The sequence below is a fragment of the Mastomys coucha genome, unplaced genomic scaffold (genome assembly GCF_008632895.1).
Source record: "Mastomys coucha isolate ucsf_1 unplaced genomic scaffold, UCSF_Mcou_1 pScaffold3, whole genome shotgun sequence".
In the NCBI taxonomy this organism is placed as follows: domain Eukaryota; kingdom Metazoa; phylum Chordata; class Mammalia; order Rodentia; family Muridae; genus Mastomys; species Mastomys coucha.
Window position 1 is genome coordinate 45,216,800 of NW_022196909.1, and position 27,857 is coordinate 45,244,656.

The 27,857-nt window shown below is 45.2% G+C and overlaps 1 protein-coding gene and 1 pseudogene across 2 annotated transcripts in view; both read right to left on the reverse strand.

The window, feature by feature from the left end:
* Zfand3 (zinc finger AN1-type containing 3) overlaps positions 1 to 27,857 on the reverse strand; it is a 214,181-nt gene that overhangs the window by 18,495 nt on the left and 167,829 nt on the right. For both annotated transcript variants that reach the window (XM_031348630.1, XM_031348629.1), the window contains one exon: positions 751 to 918. In XM_031348630.1, the coding sequence (XP_031204490.1) occupies positions 751 to 918 (168 nt within the window). The remainder of the gene's footprint in view (positions 1 to 750; positions 919 to 27,857) is intronic.
* Positions 15,040 to 16,324, reverse strand: LOC116075377 (annotated as a pseudogene).

The window sequence follows — 27,857 nt, forward strand, 5'->3', positions numbered from 1 at the left end:
TCCGCACAGCTGAAGGTATACCAGGGAGGGACAGTGACAAACATAGAGGAGTCATGCCAGGAACAGCTGTCCCAACCTAATTCCAAGAAGCCAGGCCACCCCATGGTCCCCTAGCTCCACAGCACAGATAGCTGAGGCACAGAGCAGGAAACGTTCGCTCGTCAGAAGTTCACAACTACACAGACAACTGTGCAGCCCTGGGCCAGTGCCCTCAATGCAGGACTGCCACAGCTCAACAGAGGCAAGCAGAGTTACCGTCCACGTCTTGGAATGGAAGGCGGAGAATTGAGAATTCCAGATGACAACTCTATTCCACAGACCATGGGACAGGAAAACTGTGAGCCTAAAATAATATAGCTACCAATTTGCCTTTGTGCAGTGAAGTCATGAAGAAAAGCAGAATTTGCCTGTTTTGTTTCAGTGTGTGCAAGACATAGTTTAGAAATCACATCCTTGCACAGAGTCCTAAGAGGCAACCCTGTGCTGAGCGACGGAGGAGGAAAGGTGATGTTGTGGCTACTTCAAGCTGGTCCCTCAGTGGATCCACAAGGGCTCCACAAGGAGAATGTCTAAATATATTAAAAGTTCTTCTAAGTGGATGTGGTCTGCAGTCTCATGGCGCACCTCACAGACTCTTGTTACTTTCTAGAGTCTTGGCTGGAGAGCAGCCATGTGTGAGTGGGAAAGGCTGCTGAGCCAGTGTGTATGAAACAGAACGGACCAGGACGGTGCCTTGGGTAGGGCGCTCACCACAGCGACAGGATCCCAGTTCCTGCTGCACCAGCTCCAGCTTGGTCTGGCACTGAAAGCACCGGCGCCGGCTCTTCTGCTTCGACCGGCTGCTCTCCTCAGGCCGCTCGGTGTTCTCTACTAGTCGCGGTCGTTTCACGGGTGAGGCCTCGCTCTCAGACTGTAAATCTGACCAAAACAAGACATATGGGGATCAGGATTGTTACCTGGCTGGGCAGACACAAGTCTCTCCAGTTAGTTCCTCACACTGCAGCCAAGTGACCCCAAGTCGTCCTGCCTCCCACACTGACAACCCTTCTCCAAGAAAATACCTCTTAAGAATCTGCACGGGTCCTGCACAACTGCCTGCACCCTCTCTTCCCTCTGAGTGCCCTAGCCATACCTGCCTCCTTGGCTGCCCTGGCCTCTGCTCTCAGAACCGCCCCGTTCTCTCCCCACAGCACTGCTCACCCAGGGCCACACAGAGCCTTTCTTAGTCTTTGCTCCAGTCAAATGTTCGACTAAGTCTTGTTCCTGGACTGAGCCATGTGGAGCACCTGTCCCTGTCCACGGTTAACCCAGTCCTCTCTTCTGCCTTACAGTCACCCCTGTGAGGAAGCATGCCCATGAGGGCTAGTCCTGTAACCTGACTAGACAGCAAACTAGGAGATCAGGACAGCACCCCCTGGCTATGCCTGTGAGGCCACTGAGACAGTCTTAACACTGCCTTAGTGGAGTCAAGCTAGAGACTGGGAAGTGGCCCAACTGCGCAAGGCAGGGTCTGGCTAGGAAGAGAGGTCACTGGGGTGTGTCAATTGGGGAGCTATCTTGCCCTGGACTCTTCCTGTCTACCAGGATGTGAGCACACTGAAGAGGGGAGCCCTGCGGTTTTCAATGGCCTCAAGAAGGCCATGTAAAGAAAGCACACCCTCCCCTCTGCATAAACTGGGACTTATGAAACCACAAGTAAGCTCACCCTAAGACCCTTGCCTGACACGGACTGGGATGGCGTGACCCTTGCCTGCTGGGTGTCTCTCACAGAATGAAAACCACGTGTCTTTAGCTCTTCTGGGGAGAGTGGCTGTTCACCTGATTAGCGATGAATGTGCCTCCCATGCTACAGTGGGCACTGGACGGATGGGCAAGTCCTCTCCTGCCAGTCCTTGCTCTCTACTTGAAGGGGGTTTTGGGAAGCTGGAGCATGCTGGGACATGTTGGCACAGGCTACTTCTGTGCCTTCCCCAGTGGTGCTGTGTGGAATGGGCAGTGTGTCCATAGCTCTGGCCCCCACCACCCAGGACAGATATCCCACCCCATTCTTCACAAGCACAGGTTCCGCTGTGCATCGCACACTACTCTCCAGCCGTGTGACATTTCCCCAACACAAACCTACTAAATAAGCCCTCCATGAAAACAACTGAAAGCAGTTCAGCATATTTCCCAGCTCTGCTAAACAAAGCTGTCCAGACCCAGTTAGTGTAGTGACTAAGGCCAACACACAGGCCAGCCCCACTCCTGCCTCCACAAGAGCAAAAAAACAACAATCTAAATGTAAATCATTACAAAACAGCTGGCCAAAAGGAATTCACCTTGCATGAGCCACACTGCTCTCCTGGGGGTCCTTTTCCACAAAAACAGCACTATTTGTGATAATAACCCTATTTAGATACCCAACAAAAACCCTCTACTGCATGTCCTAGTTGAAGTATCTCTTTTTAAAGTAATGCCCCTTAACAGGAGATAAGGGGTGTGGTGCATATGCAAAGGAGAGCAGTTGAAAACCTCTATTTTTTTTTAAAATTATTTTGAGGAGGGGAGGGGAGAGAGGAGAGGAGTGTATGTCGCCCATACCACAAGTACGTGGAAGGCCTCCGAGGCCAGGAGAATTACAGCAGTTACAAACCAGCTGGTTCTGGGAACTCAACTCCAGTCCTCTGAAGAGAAGGGGTTGTTCTTTATCTCTGAGCCTTCTCTCCACACTGAAAACTTTAACTCAGAAAGTAAAGGCAGACAGATCTCTAGAAGCTCAAGGTCATTTGGGTCTACATAGCAACTTGCAGGTCAGCTGGGCTACAAAGTGAGACCCTGCCAACTGAATGAATGAACAAGCAAAGCTAAACGTAGAGGCTGCACATGGTGCTAATGTATTTACAATGTAAAAAGAAAGAAAGACCCCTCAGACCATGGGCCCCTTTCACCCACGCTCTGCAAAAGCACAGAGCTGAAATTCAAAGCGTCTTTGAGGACTCTGGTCTCCTACGGTAGAGCCACACTTCCCGTTTCAGGTGTCAGTAATGCTGAAGAGAGGAGCCCTGCTGCATTCAAGGAACCAAGAAGGCAATATGAAGAAAAGCATTCACACTGCATGTCGCAGTGGCTAGGACCAAATTTCACGTCTGCATGGTCTTATTGCCAAGGTATCTTAACCATACCTGCTTTGGTGGAGTCCCTCTAAGTTAGGATGGTCCAGTTTGGACCTCCTCTTCTCTTAATTTCATCTAATCAGATCATGTGCCAACAATAATGCTAGGGAACAAATGTGCAGGGTCCAATGCTGAGCTTCCCTTTAGCCATTTAAACACTGAGAACATCTGTGCTCTTGTAGAAAACACAAAGGAGGGATTCTCAGACAACAGAGTCTATGGTAGGCTTCTGATTCTACCAGCAGTTTCTGGCTACAACAGACTGGCCATCCTTTATGACCACTGGCCTTAGCTGTTTCTCCAGGAGTCGGTGTCCTGGCTTCTGCATAAGGGGACAACCCCTCTATCTATGTGTGCAGCTGTGCTGTGGGCAGCAGTCTTCCCCTCCTCATGCTGTGGCCCCCAGGAATAAAATCATCCTGTTGCAAACATCTAACATACAGCGTGTCTGCCATGTGACCTTGGGAAAGGGCGTTTGACTTCCAAAGGGGTAGAAAGACCCACAGGCTGAGAACCATTGCTCTCCACCAAGATGACACAAAGATCCTCAGCATGGAGGCTCTGGAATACACTGACTTTTTCGGAACTCACTGATGGTCTCAGCCTAAATGGAAAGAAGCCCTAGTGTGGTCTAATGCTCCCTGGTATGAGGAAGAGGGACTGAAACTCGACACTGTCTGCTGCATGCAGACATCAGGAGGCTGGCTGCACTGGATGGCACTTCCTGGTGAAGCAAGTCATTCTCCAACATTTTTCTCACAGGTCAACTTGGTATTTTAATTAGAAGCTAATGAAATAAACAGAAGTCTGCAGGCTTAGCATCATGGCTATGGAAGAATTTTATATCTCCTCTGCTAATTATTTAATGAAACCTTGTGCCGTGGGGTAAATTACCTAAGTAAGAGAAACAGATGTCTATTGTACAGATTCTAATTACATAATAATGACCTAAATAATTCAACAATTCAATTATAAATTTTAAGTCAGTTTAAAAAAAAAAAAAAGACTCAGAAAAGACCTAAACATGAGTTAACAGTAAAACTCAAACCTTGATTACCTGCCTTGTGCTTCTAAATTTCAGCCCCTCTAACTTGTAGCATTTTTGGCTTGGGGATCAATGGCAGAAACCATCTGATTAATCAATTTGCATATGCTGAACTTGGGCGGTAAGGGTTAAATGTGGAGAGCAAGGTGAACAGAAATAACTCTCACACTTAGCTTTAACTGTCAGAAGAAAACGTCCCGGAAAGGAGCATGCTCATTAGCAGCAGGAGGAGCTGCATGCCAAGCCAGAAACAGTTCCCACCCCAGGAGTTAGGAGTGACTTCTAATTAAGGTCCTTCAGAAAGAGCCAGCAGAGCAGATTTTCCCAGTGAACTCCCTAGAGAACTACTCGGGCTGGGTATGCCCACACCACTGCACACCCATGCCAGGCTCAACATTGTAGACCCTCCTTCTCGGCCCGTGTTTAACAACGACAAAGACACCACGTGAGCCCTTATAGGAAACTTTCACCTATTTCACCTGTGTCCAATCTCTTGGTCTGAAGGCAGCCACTGCTCATCATGTGACAGAGGAAACAAGTGCAGTTTTTAAAAAACAAATGTCTACAGAGAGAAATTCCTCTAATTGGACTCTGCCAGCCAAGAGCAGACAGTAACTAGCACTGAGTCTTTCAAGTCAGGAATACATTTACAACGGCAGCCTGACGGCAACAAACAGGGCTGCTCCTTTTCAAACTGTTTGTCTCTGACAGAGATCCACGTTTGCTCCGTTCTGTCACTGTTCCTGTCTTTATTACTCATGTTCTCTCCTGAAATTTTCCAAATGAATTGTGTCAGGCCTGTCAAAGCCCGCATCCTGTCTCTCTTACTCTCCTGGCACCATGCAGCTGGCAGCCCAGGCCCACCCCAGGCTGCTAACAGTAGCTGTGGCCTGCTGACATCTCAGGGGGGCTCACACCCTCTGCTCCAGCCTGCCTGCAGCACAGAATCCCAAAGCCAGAGACAACATGCAGCAAAAAAGAACCCCCACCCCCTCACACGCCCTCACACCTTCACAGCCCAGAAACAGAGGAGCCTGCCTAGTCTCTGCTCGGTGGCAGCTTTGAGGTACTCAATCAGGTTTTTTAGACCTATCCCAGTCTCTTGACAGATTGACATTTATGATCCCAACAGCCTGTGCAGACATCAGTAAGAGCAATAATTAATGAACCCTCACACATCACTGCTGTCTCTCCCTCCACCATTTACAGGAGCTTAAGCCGCTAAAAACCTCTGTCCACGAAAACCACCAGCCTCTCCCTGGAAAAACTGATAAAAGCGACTTGAAAAGGGCCTGTTCACAGGAGAAGCCTGCGCTCTGCTCTTGGAGCATGTGGGGGATTAGACTCACCTTCTCCTGGCATTTCAAAAAGAAAGAAAGAAAACCCAAAACCTTCAAGACAGTGAGCTCCCTCATTATCCGTTAAAAATTTATTTTTGCACTTACTTCAAATGGGATTTTCCTTTTCTTTCTTTCTTTTTTTTTGGTTTTTCGAGACAGGGTTTCTCTGTGTAGCCCTGGCTGTCCTGGAACTCACTCTGTAGACCAGGCTGGCCTCCAACTCAGAAATCCACCTGCCTCTGCCTCTTCTTTTCTTTCCTGTATTTCTAATGACCCTGGAATAATTTCAGAATAGCAAACATTGCATGGATAAACTAAGATTCTAGAGGCTGGTGACTGAAACCTTGTGAAGAATGCTAGATGCCAGTCCTAGGTCATACCCACCTAATATCCAACTGTCGAAGCCCCCTTGGGCAGCACAATTAAGCCACTAACCCCGCCCACCTTCCAACCGCAGACTCCTCACTCAAGCTATTTTCTCGGGGTGGCTTCCCATGTTCTTAGGTACACAAGGCCGGGCTCATCCTTCCACAGACCTCTGACTCTTCTCCATGCTGGTAAAGGAAGATGGGGAAGTTGGGTGGGGGAGCACCAAGAGACTTTCTAGAATGCACCAAGCTTTTGAGGGTCTTTCTGCTCTTGGGATACTCAAAAACCAAACACATCAGAAATCTTCTAGAGAATATATGCTCTCATCTAACTGTCATCATGGTAGCAATGTAGAAACGCCTTATTATCCACACCGCTGAACCTAGCACTGTGTAAGAGTCTCTTGACTAGAAGACAGTGCGATGAGCAGCAGCACATAAGACTTTAGATATCTTTGTTAGTTTTCCTATGGAATGTGACACATCCCAATTCATTCTTCTTATGAACATATATACTGATACTATCATTAACTTTTAAGAAAGGAGATTTTTAATTGCATACTTCTCTAATGCATATTCAAAACTAAAACCATAAAACTTTCTCTAGGCACCCAACAAGCCCATCCATATCTAGCACAGGAAGGGTAGTACCCTGAGATCAGCCCAGGTCCTCCCCCTCCACAGTACCTGACACACACTGGACATTTGGAGAAGGTCGCCTATGCCTTGGCAAGGAGTAGATGTTTAACAGACTACAAGGCGACCTTACTAGTACTGCCTCCTCCTGCTCTCCTCCAGCCTGACTGCTCCTGTGACTGATGCCCAACACAGAGCCATGCACATCACTCCTCTAAACATCCACTTTTGTGTAGCCCGTGGGAAGACTGCCTTCCCCACCCCACCCCACTGTGGTATTGATAATAATGGCTATTAAAACAAGTATTCAGCCGGGCGGTGGTGGCGCACGCCTTTAATCCCAGCACTTGGGAGGCAGAGGCAGGGGGATTTCTGAGTTCAAGGCCAGCCTGGTCTACAGATTGAGTTCCAGGACAGCCAAGGCTACACAGAGAAACCCTGTCTTGAAAAATCAAAACCAAACCAAAACAAAAAAAAGCAAAACAAAAAACCAAGCATCCATTGTGAAGTAGCTCAAGTGGCTGTTTTTTTAAATTAAGGGATCTCTTATATTAAGGACATAAACAAAAGGTAACGAAGCTTATTCTTGACAATAATTCCGATCTCGTTTAGTAACAGCCCAGTTTATCTGAACTGTGTAACTAATGACCATCTATGCAGGGCCATGGCAGTGTCTACTCTATGTACAATCTCCTCATAAATGGATACTGAGTAGAGCGCTAACAACACACAAAATAAGAAACCCACCCTTAAGAGTGAACAGAGTTGACGGGGGGAGAAATGAAAGACCAGGAAAGACATCTCCGGAGCTACCCTTCCATGTGATTAGGAGGCAGGTGGCTGTGGTCCCACCCGTGTCAGTCACTCTGCTATCTGCTGTCACGCCCACTTACTGCACGCCATCCAGTGAGCAGTCACTCATCTACCCCCTCTCTACCGCAAGATCCCAGTGGACCATTCCACACCGTGAAGGCACTTAGAGAACACTCTCTGCTAGGTCGTATAACTGCTGTTGCTATCCCAACCAAACTGGACTGCTGGTGTTATCTATGAAGTGTTTGTGAGATGATCGAGCTGCCACTGCTGACCTGGGAACTGAACTGCCGACTTCCAGACAATACAGATGGGAGTTGCTCCAAAGAACCTTTCTTCCTCCTCCACCCCCGTATCCTTTCTTTTCCACTACCAATGGTGGGTGGTGGGCTAAAAGGAAGATTAAAGCATCTGAGAACCATCATTAAAAATAGGATTTCAAAAAAAATTACAGCTACATAGTCCTTTTTACACAGTAAAAAAGGACTTTTTACACAGAAATAATATTTCATGTACTCTTCACCCACTTCCCCACACCAGGCAACTTATGTTAGATGGGTGTTTTCAAGCCATGAAACCCCTCCATCACCACAAGAATCCTTATAGTGTATGTCTGCTGTCTTTCTTACAGAATTTCTCTATGCTGCTAAAATGAGCACAAGTTCAGGTGCTGGGAGCACAGGCTTAAGTACTCCAGCTGGAGTACCTGCTCCTTTAGATCCATGCCACCTTCTTCCAAGTCCTTGTTTGTTCTGCCATAGTCACTTTCTGTCCTCCATTTCTATACCTCAGTTATCTCAAGAATGCTTCCAGACAGATACACATGTACAGGGACATAGAAACAGAACCACACATCATGGAACCTTCTGCCAATGCAATATTTTTGTTTTGTTTGAAGACAGGGTCTTACTGTGTAGTCCTGGCTGGCCTGAAACGTGCTACATAGACCAGTCTGGCCTAAATTTACAGAGATTCTTCCATGCCTACCTCCTTAGTAGTGCTGCAATTGGAGATGTGTGTTACCACGCATGGCTTTTCCAACTTTTTTGCTTTTTTTGTTTTTTCGAGACAGGGTTCCTCTGTGTAGCCCTGGCTGTCCTGGAACTCACTCTGTAGACCAGGCTGGCCTCAAACTCAGAAATCCGCCAGTTTCTGCCTTCCAAGTGCTGGGATTAAAGGAGTGCGCCACCACTGCCCAGCGCCAACCTAATTTTTAAAACCATTCATCAAAGTAGGCAGATGTATGAGTAGAGAGGCTCCCTTTGTTAAGTTTCTGCAATAACAGCAATGAATGCTAGCAAAGTACATACTATCAACACATGCCTTCTAAACATTTCACATATGTCAACTCAATCTCTGCAAGGCCACATGGGAGGAATTATTATTTCTGATTCTCACAGATGGGGACACCAACACGGAGGGGGAAGGAACTTCCGGGCTCTCAGCTGGAACTCTGCAATGCTGGATTGTGAGCCAGGGAAACCTGCCTCTAACCCTGATGTTATCCCCACTGTGGTCGGCACAGCTGAAGACTATTTCTGCTCTTCCATAGACTTCCGGATCACCAGGGGGATGTGCTGCTTCTACTCTCTACACATACAGGCACAGTGGTCCCTACAACGAGGGAGGGAAGAAGCGCTGGCCCACAAGCTGAAATGGACACAAAGCTCCTCTCATTGCTGCAGACCCTGATCACAACCATCACCAACGTTCCTGAGACAGATGTCTGTCAAGCAACTTCATTCACTGCTCTTGGAATATGATTTGGATATGTTTATCTCATACCTGCCAATTAATAACTCTCTGGATTTCTGTAGTTACAGCAATTTAATATATATAAAACCATCTTTATCCTACCACATATACAAGGTGTGGTAACTGGTGCTATGATATTTTGGGCTTAATACTGGATTTCCTTTATCATCATGTTACTGTGGGAAAATCCATAATCAGTCTTTACTGATTACTTGTACGATACAAACAGCTCAGGACCAAGTTAGGTAACTTCATTTGAAATTCTATTTTTTTTTTCTTTTTTTTTTGGTTTTTCGAGACAGGGTTTCTCTGTGTAGCCTTGGCTGTCCTGGAACTCACTCTGTAGACCAGGCTGGTCTCGAACTCAGAAGTCCACCTGCCTCTACCTCCCAAGTGCTAGGATTAAAGGCGTGTGCCACCACCGCCCAGCCTTGAAATTCTACTTTAATAATCAGAAAAGGCAAAACAACTCAGCCAAGTTGTCCATGGGCCTCCCACGACTAGTCAAAGGCTTGTTCTCAGCTCTCTGACAGCTTCTTCCAGCTTATATGCCAAATGGCCTTTGTAGTGGCTATTCCTGGTTGTCAATTTGACTATATCTGAAATGAACTACAATCCAGAATTAGAAGGCTCACCTGTGGCCCTAATCTGGAGGATGAGAGATACAAGTTTCCAACCTGAATCTTGGCATGGAGATCTTGAGGCAATAGTGGCTATGAATCCCAGAAAATTAAGACAGGAAGATCTATCTACGAGTTCAAGGTCATCTGGGATTAAAGGTATGGAGGCACACACCTTTAATCTGGGCCACACCTTTTGCTGGAGACCTATATAAGGACATTGGAAGAAGGAAGGCTGGCTCTGCTTCGCCTGCTTGCCTTCTGGGACTGAGCAACTGCTAGATCCTTCGACTTCCACTCACAGCTGCTGCCGACCATTGTTGGGAGTTGGACTACAGACTGTAAGTCATCAATAAATTCCTTTACTACATAGAGACTACCACAAATTCTATGACTCTAGAGAACCCTGACTAATACAAAATTGGTACCAGGAGTGGGGTATTCCTGTGACAACCTGACCATGTTTTGGGGAGGACTGTGGAAGGACTTTGGAACTTTGAGCTTAAAAGAGCCACTGATTGTTAAAAACTCTATGGAATGTTCTGTAGGAGCTTGGAAGATCATGTTGAGAACATTGCAGAGATGGAGGCCTGGCTTGTGAAATTTCAGAGAGAAGATTAAAGACTCTTATCAGGGCCATGTTGTTTTGATTGTGAAGATTCTGTGGTTCTGGTTAGCTGGGGCTGAAGTATCAGCGTGATTAACAAGATACCAGAACAACTAAAGCAAAAACTTTGCATTACTGGGACTATTGATGCTGGTTAGCTGGAGCTAAGAAATTAGTGGTGATTAAGAAGAGACAAGCATCACTGAGGTGACATCTTCTGGGAAGTGTTTTCTGAGAGCACAAAGAGGCTGTGTTCCAGAGATAGCCAAGGTTGTACCTTGTGCTGCAGCAGGACTTGGTAATGTGTAAGTACCCAGGTGGTACTGGTTTTGAAGGCATGAAGGGGTCATGAAGAGCAGCTGAGGCTCGGCACTGTGAGAGGCCATGGAAGGCCATTGGTGAAGGGGCAGCCTCAGTTTGCAATTGATTGCCCAGGACTGAAGGGGTCATGCAAAGGAGTTGAGGCTTGGCACAATGAAGAGAGCCTATGAGAGGCTATTGGTGAAGCCTAGTTACAGCAGAAGACAGCAGTGTTTTGGAAATGTCAATACCATACAATGACCACCAAGAACAGCAGCAGCAGTAGAGTACAGGCATCTGGAGCCTAAAAGACAAGATGTATGCTACAAAGGGCAGAACTGGAGAAGTGACCAAAGCCTTTAGAGGAGCCCAGAAGATTGTGAGTTGGATCCCAGACATTGGTTTTGCTTTTGATTGTGACTGTGCCCTGATATTTTTCCCTCTTGAAGGAAGAAAGTATTTTAGTGGAGCCCACAGTTAAGAGACCTTGAATTTTAAAAGATATTGGACATTTTAAATTGATTGAACTTTTAATATGTAAAGACTGTGGGACTTTAGATCTTGGGGATGAATAAGAAAGTAAGAGTTGAGGCTTAATCGTGATGCGTTTGTGTGTCAAGTTGACAAGGGGTCAATTGTACTGGCTGGTTTTGTTTGTCAACTTGACACAGGCTGGAGTTATCACAGAGAAGGGAGTTTCAGTTGGGGAAGTGCCTCCATGAGATCCAGCTGTGGGCATTTTCTTAATTAGTGATCAAGGGGGTAGGGCCTCTTGTGGGTGGTGCCATCCCTAGGCTGGAAGTCTTGGGTTCTATAAGAGAGCAGGCTGAGCAAGCCAGAAGAAGCAAGCCAGTAAGGAACATCTCTCCATGGCCTCTGCATCAGCTCCTGCTTCCTGACCTGCTTGAGTTCCAGTCCTGACTTCCTTGGTGATGAACAGCAATGTGGAAGTGTGAGCTGAATCAACCCTTTCCTCACCAACTTGCTTCTTGGTCATGATGTTTGTGCAGAAATAGAAACCCTGACCAAGACAGACGACAAGAGAGGGAAAGAGAACTGAAACTCAAGGAGCTGGGGCAATTATTCAGTTGAGCGTTTGCCTAGCACAAACAAAGCTATGGGTTTGATCCCCATTACTGCATGAACCAGGCATGGTGAACACATCTGTAACCTTGACACTCAGTTCAGCCTCAGCTATGCAGTGAGCCTGAGACAAACCAGGGTCACATGACATCCTGTTTATCGGGGCAGGGGTGGGCCGGAGATGGCTTGGCAGTTGTGAGCACTGGGGTGCTCTTGCAGAAAACCCAGGGTCAATTCCTGGCATCCAATGGTGGCTCACAACTGTCTGTAACTCCAGGTCCTAAAGATCTGACACCATTTTCCAGTCTCCTCGGGTACCAGGAAAGCATGTGGTACACAGACCTACATGCAGACAAGACAACTCATAGATATCAAATATTTTTTTCTTAAAAAAATTAAAGATACACTCAAGAAAGCTGGGCACGGTGGCCCAAGTTTAGAATCCCAACACTCAGGAAGTAGAGGGAGAAGGGGAAAGGGAGGGAGGAGGAAGGGAGGAAGGAAGAAAGAAAGGAAGGAGGGAGGGAAGAGAAAGGGAGGGAGGAAGGAAACCCCCGAGAGAAACTATCACTACTTGTGAGCTGCATGCCCTCTAACCCACCCTCAAATACAAATCAAGGATGAGGATGAAAACCCCAAATCTGGACTCACAAGAAGAACAGTCTCGCATTTCTGATCTGCTCTCTCCTGCCTTCATGTCACAGGGACACATCCACATGCTCATTTTCATGCCATTATATACAGGACGGATGACACTGTTTGCATTAGATTTCATAAAATGCAAATTTAAGGGTTAAACTTCCTAAAACTGTGGAGTAAATCTATGCCCCAAGTCCATTAAGTCTGTAGGTTTTCATGATAGAGCTGCATTTTCTAACCATTTCAGACAGTGGGAAACCCTGATAACTACAGTGAGGGTTCCTTACTTCTGTCTAACATTTGGAGAGAGTTAGAGGAGAAAGACAGAAGCAGCTGCCTTCAAAAGGCTATCCTCTAGGACCCTGGTCTCCAAAGCACCAATGACTCGCCCGGGAGTGAGCCTAGGCTGACAAGCTGTCCTTTAGGTAGAAATACAACTGTATGAGTGGGGTAGGGAAACAGATGAAGATAAACAGAATATTATTTAAGTTATTTTTAAAATCATAAATAATACTCAAGGTCAAGAACTTTCACTCACGCTATCCTTCCTTGGAGTACTTTTTAAATCTTCAGTTGTTTCACCTATCTGACTCACAATGCCAGCTTCCAGGAAGGGACAACATTAGCTACATTGCTAGCTACACAGATGCGCAACAGCAACAATGAAGGAAGAAGACTAGACAAGGGGGAGGGAGGGAGGCAAGTTCCTCAGGATGGCAATCCTGCCATGAGGAACGCGCATCCATGGATGTGTGCTACTGGTTTAATGAAAGGGAAAATGTTTGAACATTTTTACTTTGCAGTTTAAAGAAAATCAGTTTGAATGCATGACTGAGTGGATGCTAAAATTAAACAGTTGATTTGTTTTTAAACTATTTTTGTTCCCAGTTTAGCATTGAGCTTAATTCAGCTCCTCTTCTGAACTATCACTTAGCTTCTTTTACCTCAAATCTAGTCTTTGGTTCATTACTGTCACGGCAAATCCTTAAGCCTATAAATAATAAGCAAGGTGCCACATTTTAACAGCGTCTGATGTGAGTCTCCAGGGACCCTAACTGCAAACTTCTCCCCGACACTGTAACCTCTTCTCAGCCAGCGCCAAGGCATCTGGTATCCATCCTCAGGGTTGCACCCATGAGGAGCACTACCAAGAGTGCCCAGGGTTTAGGAGAGCTGTTGCACCCATGAGGAGCAATACCAAGAGTGCCCAGGGTTTAAGAGAGCTGCAGAAAGCCGCCTTAGAATAAAAGCAAAGCACACGTTTGTACAGGAGCAGGAAGCAGCCCAATCTGTAAAGAGAGTTGCTGGATCATTACAAGAGGGGAGCTAATAAATTGTGAAAATTGTCTGTCATGCATATCTGAGACATAAGCGGACCAAGTGCCTAACACTTTAACCTCACCTCTGATGAATGATTTATCAAGATGTCTGAAAAGACAACATACTAAAAATACTATGTACTACATTAAACTTAAATTTTAAGTTCTGAAAACTGCCATATAAGACTGAGTCTTGGCTTTAAGAATTAGACATTAAAGATTTTGTATAAAACACTACTGTCTACAACTTACTCAAATAGTAGGAGATATCTAAATACATGTGTAGAAAGAAACATGCAGAAGCTGAGTACACATGGTAAAAAAAAAAAACCTACCTCTGAAGAATTGTATGAGAGGTACCACCTCCTAACCTTTCTGGTAAGGCTGAAATTGTGTTCAGAAAGGAAATCCCACATGTAATTATATTCCAGAGTATCCAAGCTTGCCGATGACTGGCCAGAGAGCCTTCTGACTCCTTCCCAGAAACACTGGCCCCACTCAAGGTCTGATGGGAAAATTCTGACGTTTGGTTGGAACTGATAATCAACAGGGAGGTTGAAGCTCATACCTTTCCAGGCTCTGAAGCCAACTCTTACGTGTAAGTATTCCTTACGATTTGTCACAGACTTTGACATGTCACTCCTAGTCTATATCCTCCCAAACTCAGTAGGATCTGTTTTTAATTGTGTCAATTACTGCTATTCTAAGAAGGAGGAAAGTCAAGACTTTAAATGTAATTTTACTCTTCTACAAATGCATTTATCTATTAGATACTGAAAAAGCTTTCGACAAAAGCCAGCACCCCTTCATGTTAAAAGTCTTGGAGAGATCAGGATACAACGTGCATACCTAAACACAATAAAGGCAATATACAGCAAGCCAATAGCCAAAATCAAATTAAATGGAAAGAAACTTAAAAGCAATTCCACTAAAATCAGGGACAAGACAAAGCTGCTCTCTGCAGCTATTCAATATACTGTTGGAAGTTCTAGCTAGAGCAATAAGACAAGTAAAGGAGATCAAGGGCATACAATCTGGAAAGGAAGACACCACGGTATCTCTATTTGAAGATGATATGATAGCATACATAAATGACCCTAAAAATCCTATCAGGGAACTCCTACCATTGATATACAACTTTAGCCAAGTGGCTAGATACAAAATTAACTCAAAGGGAAGGAAGGAAGAGAAGGAGGGAGGGAGGGAGGGAGGGAAGGAGGGAAGGAAGGAAGAAAAAGGAAAGGAAAGGAAAGGAAAGGAAAGGAAAGGAAAGGAAAGGAAAGGAAAGGAAAGGAAAGGAAAGGAAAGGAAAGGAAACTATAAATGGGGCGATTCTTTTTCTTAAAGTTTTTACTTGGAGACCTCATAGAAAAAACCTTAAAGTACACGTCCCTCTCCTCCTTCTTCACCCTCACCCTCAACAGAACCCACACCAATCTCCTCATAATCCTTCTCTAGGGTAGCCATGTCCTTACCCTCCTCCATGCCCTCACCCACATACCAGTGCACAAAGGCATGCATGGCACACACAGATCAAACTTGTGATCTAGGCGAGCCCAGGCCTCAGCAATGGCTGTGGTGTTGCTCAGCATGCACACAGCTCTCTGGACCTTGGCCAGGTCATCACCAGGTGCCACAGTGGGAGGCTGGTAATTAATGCCAACCTTGAAGCCAGTGGGGTACCAGTCCATAAGCTGGATGCTGCTCTTGGTGTTGGTGGTGGCAATGGCAGTATTGATATCTTTGGGAACCACGTCACCATGGTACAGCAGGCAGCAAGCCATGTATTTACCATGACATAGGCCACACTTCACCCTCTGGTGAGATGGCTCAAGGCAGGCTCTGGTGATCTCGGCTATAGAAACCTGCTCCTGGAAGGCTTGCTCAGCAGAGATGGCAGGAGAATAAGTGGCCAGAGGGAAGTGGATATGAGGGTAGGCCACCAGGCTGGTCTGGAATTCTGTCAGAACAACATTCAGGGCCCCATCAAATCTGAGGGAAGCAGTGATGGAAGACACTAATCAGGCTACTAAGGCGACGAAGGTGAGTGTACGTTGGGCACTCAGTATTGAGGTTTCTAGGGCAGATGTCACAGATGGCCTCACTGTGTATCATGAAGGCACAATCGGAGTGTTCCAGGGTGGTGTGGGTGGTGAGGTGAACCCAGAGCCAGTTCCCTTGCCAAAGCTATAGAAAACCAAAAAGCCCCAAAGACCTGTGCTGTGATTAGCCAGTTTGCAAATTCTGTCCAATACAAGGCCATTGACCTCCTTGCCAATAGTGTAGAGGCTGTGGGCACAGTTACTGGCAGCATGTTCTTGGCCTGTGATGAGCTGCTCAGGGTGAAGAGCTGGTGGTAGGTGCCAGTGTGAACTTTATCAGTAACTGTGGCTTCCAGGTCAACAAAAACTGCCCAAGGCACATGCTTGCCAGTGCCTGCCTCACTGAGGACAGTGATGAAGGGGTCCTCTTTCCCCCATGGTCTCTGGCCATCAGGCTGGATGCCATGTTTCAGGCAGCAGAGCTTCCAGCAGGCACTGCCAATCTGGATACCAGCCTGACCAACGTGGACAGAGTAGTTAGAAGTCGAAGGAGACAGAAGCAGACACAAGGTCTGGCTACTGTTTCTGACAGCTAAGAGTCGAGGTTAGTAACGCAGTGAGGTTGTAGATGTCATTTGAAAAGGGACTGTGGGCAAGGCATTCCTAGAAACAATGGTTTTTCTAGAGATAATCCAAAAAGAAGGCCCCAGTCTTCTGGATGGAATATATAATAAGATGTGGCAAAGGCAGGCATTGGACTAATGAATGCAGATTAACAAGGGACAGGCAAAATAACCCTCTTGGGACCAGGGAAACTCACGCACAGAGCCATGAAGAGATGCAATGCCTACGAATGTAATCATGGACAGAACAGCTTCAACAGGTAAAACGAAAAATTCAGGAGAGACCAGAAAACAAGTACTCTGGCAAATGCTATAAATGATCAGAGGTCAAGGCTAAAAGTATAAATAAATGGCATTGAAATTAAAGGGTTAGTAAACATAGGAGCAGATGTAACAATAATTTCACCAAAATCTTGGGATTCAGATTGGCCTCTTCAGGAGATAAATACTATAATTACATATTAGAAGTTATGGCTATTATCAAGATACCTGTACAAATTAAAACTGACAATGCTCCAGCATATGTTTTTAGTAAAAGGAAGCAGTTTCTTGCATATTACAACATAAAACATATTACAGACATACCACACAATTCTACAGGACAAGCAGTTACAGAAAGATCTAACCACACTTTAAAAAATATGCTTAATAAACAGAAAGGGGTAATAAAGACCCCCAGAGACAGATTACACAGAGCTTTATTAACTTTAAATTTTTAAATGCTAATAAGAAAGAAACAGCCAGGCAGTGGTGGCACACGCCTTTAATCCCAGCACTTGGGAGGCAGAGGCAGGCGGATTTCTGAGTTTGAGGCCAGCCTGGTCTACAGAGTGAGTTCCAGAACAGCTGGGGCTATACAGAGAAACCCTGTCTTGGAAAACAGACAAAAAAGAAAAAAAAGAAATAGCAGCTCTGGAGAGACACTGGATAATAGAAAACACTGCTGAATTAAATCACCCTGTGTATTGTGAACATGTGCTGACCTCGGAATGGAACCTGGGTACCTGTGAAGGAGAGGCTTCATCTTTGTTCCCACAGTAAAAGAAAGCTATGTCTACCATCAAAATCGATGAAAGGTTAGGTTCAAACAGGAGAGACCTCCTGACTAAGGACAGGCAATGCTTCATCAGATAGCCTGTCATTCAGTATTAACTAACTTATAAAGACTTAACAAATGCCTTTCATTTGATCAGGCATGAAAAAATAAAAACAAAAAAATACTAATATTTACAAATGATAATTTACCAAAAGCACATTTGCTTTACTGGTGTGAAATGAAAACTGGGTATTTTTAAACGACTTGTCTTAATTTCATGTTAGAATATTAGACATGAATGGCCACATGGCCCAAGCCATCTTTGACATTACCTTTTGAATTTTCTTCTTAGACAACAAGCCACATTTACAGAGTATTATAGAAGCCCTACAGGGTTACCAGGAAGGCGGCACATTTCCAGAGGGCACAGAGGCAGCTTCTGCAAACGTCAGTAAGCTCATCTGTGCATGCAACCCTGACCAACACTGAGCCAAATGATATGGGCTTGGCCTAAAGCCACTTGTGTTGTATTCATTTGGGCCCCCAAAACTGTTTACATGAGAATCCACGGGTAAGACACTGAGGGACCCTACTCACAGTTGATTGGTAAATAAAGGGCTGGGACGTTGAGGATTCCTGTGCAAGAGACAGGGAGGAAGGGAGGAAGGGGGAGATCCGCCATGCCGGGAGAAGGAAGAGAGCCACTGTGCCGGAGAAGGTGTAGGAAAGAGCATAGCCACTATGTAGGAGCCAGGGCAGGAAGCATGGCACACAGGCTTTAGGAAGCATGGCACACAGGCTTTAGGAAGCATGGCACACAGGCTTTAGGAAGCATGGCACACAGGCTTTAGTAAGCACGGCACACAGGCTTTAGGAAGCACGGCACACAGGCTTTAGGAAGCACGGTACACAGGCTTTAGTAAGCATGGCACACAGGCTTTAGTAAGCATGGCACACAGGCTTTAGGAAGCATGGCACACAGGCTTTAGGAAGCATGGCACACAGGCTTTAGGAAGCATGGCACACAGGCTTTAGGAAGCATGGTACACAGGCTTTAGTAAGCATGGTACACAGGCTTTAGGAAGCATGGTACACAGGCTTTAGGAAGCATGGTACACAGGCTTTAGGAAGCATGGTACACAGGCTTTAGTAAGCATGGTACACAGGCTTTAGGAAGCATGGTACACAGGCTTTAGTAAGTAATAACTGAAACATCAGAGGGAGGGGGTCAGCCACATGGACACTAGGAAGTGACTCAGCCACTGAGCTGTTCAAGGCATATCAAATGTAAAAGCTCTATGTGTATGCGTGTGTTTGAGTACTTCATTCTGGAACCCTGAACACTGGGGGGATGTAGCAAGGATCGCCACTGCTGGGATCAATTTAAGTAGACTTAATTGGAAACTGCTATATACCCTAATTATAGACATCATATTTATTGGTGAACTTAAGCCAATAAGCTCATCTCTGTGCATGCAACCCTGGTAACTAGGGACTCTTCATAAAGCAAGAAGTCCACCAACTTCTTCATGGCTTCTACTGCAAATGCATTCCAGAGAATAAATGCTGTCTCTTTGCAAAACCAACCTGGACATTTTACAAGGCATGAAGAACTTTACACTCAGTGACTGCCAACCACCCCTAAAGTCAGAAGGGCACCCTTACAATAAGGGCCTGGATCCATTCAAAGGCAGGGTCCTTCGCAGGCTTTGCCAGGGAAGACAAGGTACCTGAATTCCTTCATGACCAAGCTGTGGTAGCAAAGGGGCCGTGCCTTCTGCACTGAGGAAATAGCTCAACCTGTCTACACTGTTCACCCGTCTCACAAAAGATGCACCGACTGAACTGTGGGGACCAATAGAATGGTCATAGAATTTGGCTAATACATGGTTTACTGATGGTTCATCAACTACTGATGGGACCAAAACTAATAGAAAACTTGGCAACCTATAGACCGGGGGATGGAATGGCCAACACTGAGGAAGTACTGACAAAATCAGTGTAGAACATTGGCTGAAGGAGGTCAGCTGGGTGCTCTCTCCGCCTCTCTTGAGCTAGCAGACTTTCATCCCAGCATGTGACTCATAAGCATAGTAAAACTGAATGACTAAGATATAGTTAAAAAACAAAATTTGGCGCCCGACATGGAGTATGACCACATGAACAGAGAAATCACACCAGCTGCGAACAAATTAATAAGTCATCAGAATTGGAAAATCCTCAGTTAAATAATATTAAAAGGGAAAATCTTTCCCATATGAATAATGAGAAATATAATATTGGGCATTAGGACTCCATATAACGCTACTTTAGATGGCTTGAAAATAAAAGCACAAAATGAAAAGATAAATGACTTAATTGAGATTGGCATAATACTGGGTATAATTACTATCAGTCTGGTAGTTCATTTTATCCTTATTAGACACAGTTGTTTTTTGTGCCAAATAAGAAAAGTAGATTGATAAGAGACAAGTCTCAGAAAGACTTATAGATGAAAATAAGAAAAACACTCAGACACAGGTGGAGGAATGAAGACAAGAATCGACCAGTCGGCTGCATAAGGACACTGAAGAGGGGTGACCCAAGGCTGTTAGAAAACCCGCCTTAGTTACTATGCAAGGACTACCTGTACACATCGGGCACCCCAAGGTTATGAAGAAGTTAAATCCTATAGAAATATTGGATTTGAGGTGATTTAAGGGAAACAGTCATTTCATATGGCATGCATTTGCCCAATGTGAAGCAGATATTAAATTCATGGGAAACTCAGAACAGATATATTCTCCCAAGACTGGAAAGATTTGGCAACACCAGTATTGGCTTCAATCCTCAGTTACAATGGCCAACAATGTAGGGAATAGGAAGCCCCATAGAACAGTGAACTAGGGCTAGAAGGACCAAGACTCCTAGGATCAGCTGCTAGGTGAAGGTCAATATAGTTAGTTACAAATCCAGCTTCATCCTGACGATGATGCCTTGGCACTATGTCACTAGCATCTTTACACACTTGGACAAGGTTTATGAATCAGGAAAGAGGGCTGAATCATTTACTAAAATTATACAAGGTCTCGAAAAAGCCTTTACTTTTTTTGCAAAGCATGACTTGAGCTGTAAATAGAACAGGATCAGATTCAGAAGTCAGACAAATATTAATCAAATCTTTAGCTTTTGAAAATGCTAATTCAGAATGCAAAGGGGTGATAAGACCTGTACCAATGCATGAACTGATTAGAAATACAGCTGATATTGGATCTTATGTTTATGATGCTACTCTGATAGAAATAACTTTAAAAGTTTTAAGAAAAAAAATCAAATGGATAATTTGATTTTTTACCTTGTTTTTTCTTGTTCATTCATTCATTCATTCTATACCCTGATCATGGATCCTCTTCCCCCATCGAGAAGAAGCCAATTACAGAACTACCAGTCTGTGGCAGGCTAGAAGCAACTGCTACGCCAGACACCATCATTTCAGCTGCTACTACATACATTTCCCTCCTACCATCCATCTTCTAAAGCCACCATATATTTCAAACCATGCCATTCAAACTATGATGTAACAACATTATCTTTGAAGAGTTCAACAGTTTTCTAGGAAAAAAAAAAGCAGCAGTCACCAGTACACTTTCTATCCAGTGAACACGCGCCCACAGTCATAGAAAAAGCCAGTACACTCTCTATCCAGTGAACACGCGCCCACAGTCATAGAAAAAGCCAGTACACTTTCTATCCAGTGAACACGCGCCCACAGTCATAGAAAAAGCTAGTACACTTTCTATCCAGTGAACACGCGCCCACAGTCATAGAAAAAGCTAGTACACTTTCTATCCAGTGAACACACACCCACAGTCATAGAAAAAGCTATCAAGATCGCGTTACAGACTCTGCCCTGAGTTAACAGAAAATGGACACACTGAGCTCAATGTCCTCCTTCTAGCTTATACATGTATACATTTTTAATAAGTTCTGAAAGGGTAGATGAATGTAGGAAATGTATAACAGGTAACTAATTCCCCAGTCTGTAGAACTAATAGAGATGTGGTTTATTTAAAATTCTGAATTGCGGTTCTGTTATTTCGGAATGGCTTTCTGAAACTGTGGGTGGATACTGGTAATGAAACAGAGACTTCAGAACGGCAGGGAGCATAAGGGCAAATAAGCTTTTATATCAAAGTATGTGAATGTATACCAAAAATAATTATCCATGCAGAGTGGGCGGCTGGTTAACGGAGTCCACAGAGGCACTTGGCTGCTCAGGTAACTAATCACAAGATGAGGTCCCCCATGACAAAAATGCCTCCAAGGTTAAACCTTCTGATTTTTAATCATAAACAACTGAATTTATTGGCTAAAGTTCTCGAGTTGTTGGTTTAAATACAAGTCTTCTTTTAAACCATGATTTTAGCCACACAAAAACAGGTAACCTTCCATAGGCCCTAGACTGTGATGAACTCCATAATAAAAGAGAAATATGCAATTATAAAATTAAAAAATGGAAGAATTCAAAAAATAAGGCATATTTTTAGAGGCAAACTTGTGAAATCTCTGAAAAGATTGCTTCTCTCTCACTCACACACACAGTAAAATTAAGTTAAAGCAAGAACTAGAACAAAAGCAGAACAGAACAAAGTCAAACAGAGTTGGTGACATGGGTCAGGGGCAGAGTCCTTGATGGCGTGGGGTGACATCCTAGGCAGGACAGGGCAGGGATGACGATGATGCAGCCAAGCTAGCTTGTTTCCTTCTCAGATGGAACTTAAAAATGCATTAAAACAATCCATTAAGAATGAACAAGTTTCAATAAAATAACTGTATGTGTTTAACATATTCAAAAGGCAAGGGACTTGTAAAGATTTGAGTGTGCAAGCCTGCTACAGGTGCCCAGAGAGCAGAAAGGGGAGCAGTGGGCAGATGTGAGCTCCCGAAACGGTCCTCTGGAGAGCAGCAAGTGCTCCTAACCACTGAGCCGTCGCCTCAGCCTCAGCAGAGAGACCTTACGGACGTTCTCAGTAGATTATGGAGGAGTCTCTAGTCAGAAAAGAAACGTCCTTGGACAAGCTTTGGCTTCCTCCCACACCATACAGACTTCTGCCAGTCCATCCAGTGGTCTGTGAGCCGTAACACCAGCTTTCCCTACCTTCCCACCTCCTGACTGCTCTTGTGCACCGTTCCCAATCCTGAAGGGAGCCCGTTCCTCCCCGTCTTCCTTAGCCCACTGACACTGTGTCCTTAGCTCCTTGTTCCTCTACACCCACTCCCTTAAAAGCTTTAATTGTGCTTCTAGACTGGCGATTCCTCAAACAGGTTAGTACTTCTACAACACTGGTTCTCAGCCTTCCTACTGCTGTGACCCTTTAATACAGTTCCTCAGGTTGTGGTGACCTCAACCATAAAATTCTTTTGCTGCCACTTTAAAACTGCAATGCTACTGTTATGAATCATAATGTAAATATCTGCTATGGAGAATATCTGATTTGTAACTCCCATAGGGGTCACAACCCACAGGTTCAAAGCCTAGGACCTACAAGGATGTAAACTGTAGTTATCAGAAACTGGAACAAACACCAACCATTTGTTTCCCTCTGCACTTGTGCCGTCAGCAGCCCAATCTTTCCTTGGATCCTGGGCTCATGCTTTACATTCTTCATTCAGCCAATTCTTACCAATCTTGTCAACTCCTCATTTAAACACCGTTCTCAGATCAATGTCTTCATTTTACTGGTCGGTACTCACAGAATATCTAATAAATCAGTATCGACTATTGTGGGGGTTTTTATTTTGTTTTGTTTTGTCGAGACAAGGTTTCTCTGTGTAACCCTGGCTGTCCTGGAACTTGCTCTGTAGATCAGGCTGGCCTTGAACTCACAGAAATCCACTTGCCTCTACCTTCCAAGAGTTAGGATTAAAAGTGTACACCGCCACCTCAAACTTACTTTGTATAGAAAAGGAAAATCTATCTACATTTGCCCAATGGCAAAGTATTTACAGACTAAAGGACTTACCTATAACATTGCATAGTTTATCTGGCTTCTAACAATAGGATTATCATGTATCAGGTATCTTTAAAATAAACTACCTATTCCATGGGCTATGGCATCAAAGGAAAATGATTAATGACAATGTCTCCCTTTAGCCTGTATTTTATTTAACAAGACTAGAAATTCTCCACCAGCAAGAAGATTTCTGATTATGACAAACAGCTGAACAAGCAGAACACTTGTACTCTGGGATGAAACCAGGCTGTCCTTCTGAAGAGCTGCTGTGAGCTCTGTCCAGCTTCTGTCACCAGGATCTCATGACACTCAGAGCTCAACTGTGCTACACTGTCTCAACTTCCCAAGGATTAGCTGTTCACAAGGCACTCACTCAGAAGCGATGCTGTACCTCAAGTTTCATATTCTCACAAAACAATCCTGCCGCAGACGCTAACTCCACATCCCAGCATCCCTTTCTCATGCCTAATGACTCTGAGGTTCTGAATTCTAACAATTTCCCAGGGAGGATTCACCTCTTTAAAGATCACCTCATGTGCTCTTGTGGCTGGCATAACCTCTGTCCTCATTTAAAAACTACTGTATTTTATGTGTGCATATGTGCACACACACAACTCCTGAGTATATGATGTACACCACACGCGTGTAGGAGGCATAAAAGGATTTCAAGGACTGTAAGCACCCAATGCGGGTGCTGGAAGCCAAAGCCGGGTCTTCTGCAGACCCAGCCAGAGCGCTTACTCACTGAGCCGTCTCTCAAGCCGTGGTCTTTACTTTTCGAAATAAACCTAAATTATGTCTGTTGCTCTCTAAAGCTGGAATTGGTTGTATTTGTTTCTGAATTTAACCTGTTTCTTTGTGGTTGAATTCCTAGGGGCAAACAATGCATGTTGCATTCACTTCTTGTGAATGTTGCAGAGTCATCTACAGGACTCTGTCATGGTGCTGGTTTAATACAGTGCTAGACAGGCTGACCCAGCTAGAGTCACACCCCATCTACATTCCACAGAGACCCCCACTTCTGAAGATGTCCTCTACAACCGTCATAGTAAGCAATGCAGTAAGACTGTAGTGCTACTCGCCCAAGATTGTGAAGTATTTCCAAAGGCATTTATCTCATGAAAGTGACGCTTTAGAAGCAAATGAAGGAGTATGAGCCAGCCCACCTGCTAGTAAGAGGCGCAACGGACTGTCTCCCTTCAGATAGATGAGCAAGCAGGAAAACAGATAACACAACTTGTCTTGAAAGCAAGCATCAAGATGAGGCAGTAAAACCCCATCAGCATCCATCACCCTCTCAGGGGCCAGCGTCATCCCAGCCTCTATTAGCCGCCGCCGCACCAGCGCAAGTCCCACACACTTTATCCTGTTTATAATTGCTGATGAGCAGTAATAAGGCCTCCATGCCTCAGCTCTGTCCGTTCCACTTCGGCACCCACCTATTAGGTAATAACTTTTATTTACAGCCTTGCTTGATATGCTGTTCTATTAGTAAAGCCAGGAACGGAGCAGGGAAGAGTCTCCTTAATGGGCAGTATCATTGCCAGGTGCTGAAGATTTATGGCCAGCTTTGTGCTGTGCCACGGTGCTAATGCTGGCGAAACTACTCTGGGCGCAAGGCTCCACTGCCACGCCGATGCCTTCTCCAAGCTCACACCCCTAAGGAGCAGCACTGCCTAGACCCAGCCACTAAGAAACTCAAAAGCACCCAGGAGCAACACGGAGTCAATTTCTCTACAGCGTCCAGGAATGCCATAGGCTCGGGCACCTTGCCCCAGTGGAGCCACAGCACAGCTAATTGCTGTGAGCAGCTAATTAGTGGGTGTGTTTGGGCCTCTTTCTCCTTGGTAAGAGTGCAAGCTATGATAAAATAAATGACCATAAAAGTAAAAACTAAAATGTTCTACCTGTGTTCACGAACCTAAGCAAACTAAATTTGCTCAAAGCACACAGACAGAAAAGGCTCAAATCCAAGGGCCAAGTGCTTCCCTCATGCACCCCCACACCCCATACTGTTCTAAAACAGTGACAAGCCAGGTCACATGCTCTGGTAAGCACAGACACAAGTGACTGGTAGCAAGGGGACACTGCTCTCATTCAGGGGCCCTGTTAAAAACCAGCAAGCATTCCCCTGCTTTTCCTGAAATCTATGCACCACATGTGGTGTTTGAAACTGAAGTGCCCAGCATCCAGTCATCCACATATCTAGTGTCTTAGTGAGTCCCTTGCTTCATTATCTAGCACAAACACGAGACACACTAATTAATAAAAATTAAAAAAAACCAAAAAACTAGTAACAGCCAACACAAAATGAAGCACAGGCCATTTCCCTTTACCTCATCAACTGTCAAAACCCGCATCCTGGCAGGAGTCAGCCACTTTATGACATGTCACACACTACAGGGGAAAGAGTTGTTTAATTGGGCAGAACATGGGATGGTGGTACCTTTTCAATTAAAACAATTGAAGCTTTGTCAAATATTTTATATTCATTTTGCCCCCCCCCCCAACTCCAGGATCAAATGAGTCTCTAAGACCTAAAATGATGAATGAACAAGGTAAAAGATTTTTAATACTTTTTTCCTAGCTGTGGCAGATTTACTGTTTTGATCTTTCTTCAATCGTTACATTAAATGCAAATAAAAAAGAAAGGTTTATATCTTCCCTAATATTCTACTGATGAAAACTCCATAAGTAGGTCAAATTTCTCATTTTCTGCCTCAAATGCTGAGACTGCAGACCTGAGGACGAACTCTGTCTGGAAGACCAACAAGCAAGAAGCAAGAGTTACAGGTGCCCTCCCAGGAAGAGGAAGAAGGGGAGGAGAAGAGAAGGGAGAGAGGATTCTGTTTTTAGGAGAGCCACTCACGGTAACACAGACCACCACAGCTTGATCCACTAACTCAGTGCTTCAGAGTTCAATGGTGAACATTTCAGGTTAAAATGTTTTCATGAATAGCAACAACCACACAACTGCAGGGACTGTCAAGATGTGCCAGCCACCTCTGACTTAACTGGAGAGATTTTACAGACCCTCTTGATAACGCACCGGAAGGAAGCCTTCCTTTAAGTGGCTTTGCGATGCTGATGTGCGGGATGCTGATGTGCGGGATGCTGATGTGCGGGGTGCTGATATGCAGGGCAGTTAGCACCCCAACTATCTACAGGGCACTCTCTGACTGATGACTGATGTGGATAGGGCCAGCTCACCAGAGGAGACAACGCCCTTGGGCAGGTGGCCTTGGGTAAGGAGGCAGGTCCCAGAGCAAGCCAATAAACAGCACTCCTTCATGGCCGCTTTAACTCCTGCTCTGACTTCAGAGGTGGAGCGTGACCAGAAAGTTTAAGATGAGATAAACCCCCTTTCCTCCCGAAGTAACTCTTACCACAGTGATAAAAACCCTAAGACAACGTCCACTACAACTGTGATTTTGAAATTCATAGATAACAAATCCAGGAAAAGAGCATTTCTTTTGCTGCAACTGCAAACAATCGTTAGGAAACCCTAACAGGAAGCCAAACTCCCCCCCACACACACACACAAAACATTCTAACCACAAAATAAGACATGCACTGCTCTCTAAGTAATGCTGTACACGGATGCAGACCGAAGCCCCAAATACCGTGCTTATGCGTGTGGTATCATGTGGTGATGAGAAAAGAGGAAGGGTGAAAGCAACTCTCCTGGCAGCTTGTTGCCAAGGAGGCAGACTGTCCCTTGCAGCACATCTGCTCTTGGCAGAAAGGTTCTGAGAACTAACAAGGGAGCATGAGCAAAGCCCTCGCCCTCGGAGCTCTCTGCAGTCATCTGTAGGTGTGGCATGCTCCAGCTAAGGCAGCGCAGGACAACCGAGCACTCTTCAGCCCTTCACTGACAGACATCTCAGCTTTCAACAAGGAGTGAGTGGGGGTGAAGAATGGGGAAACCTACACAACCGTTCACTTTTTTCCCGATTAAATACCAAAACTATTGTGATGACGCTTATTTTACCTAACAAAGAATACAGTGGGGCTAACTATTAGAAATTCTGCACGGGAGGTGTAGGGAATGGCTGCTCTCACAGGGGGCCTGGACTTGGTTCCCAGAATTCACACAATGGCTCACAACCCTCTCTACCCCAGCTCCAGAGGATAGGCTATCTTCTGCGTTCCCTGGGCAAACGTGGTGCATACCTACACAGGCAACAAACTCACACAGAAACTAAAAAATAAATCTTTAAAAAAAATTCTGCATGCCTAACACCCAGCATCAGGAAGTCTTCTTACCCAGCTCACCAGCAACTGGTCCTTCTGCCACAAGGGCTCCTATTTGCAATCTGCATCTTAGAGCTACTACAGAGCACTGCATCAAGGGCTCCCCGTGCTCCCTTTTCGCCTCCTCGCTGTCCACCCCCATTTCTTACAGTGATGGCTGCAAAGCAAGCCACTTCGATACCACCCCCACCCCCATCCCCACCCTCACCCCCACCGGCCACCCCCGCCCCCA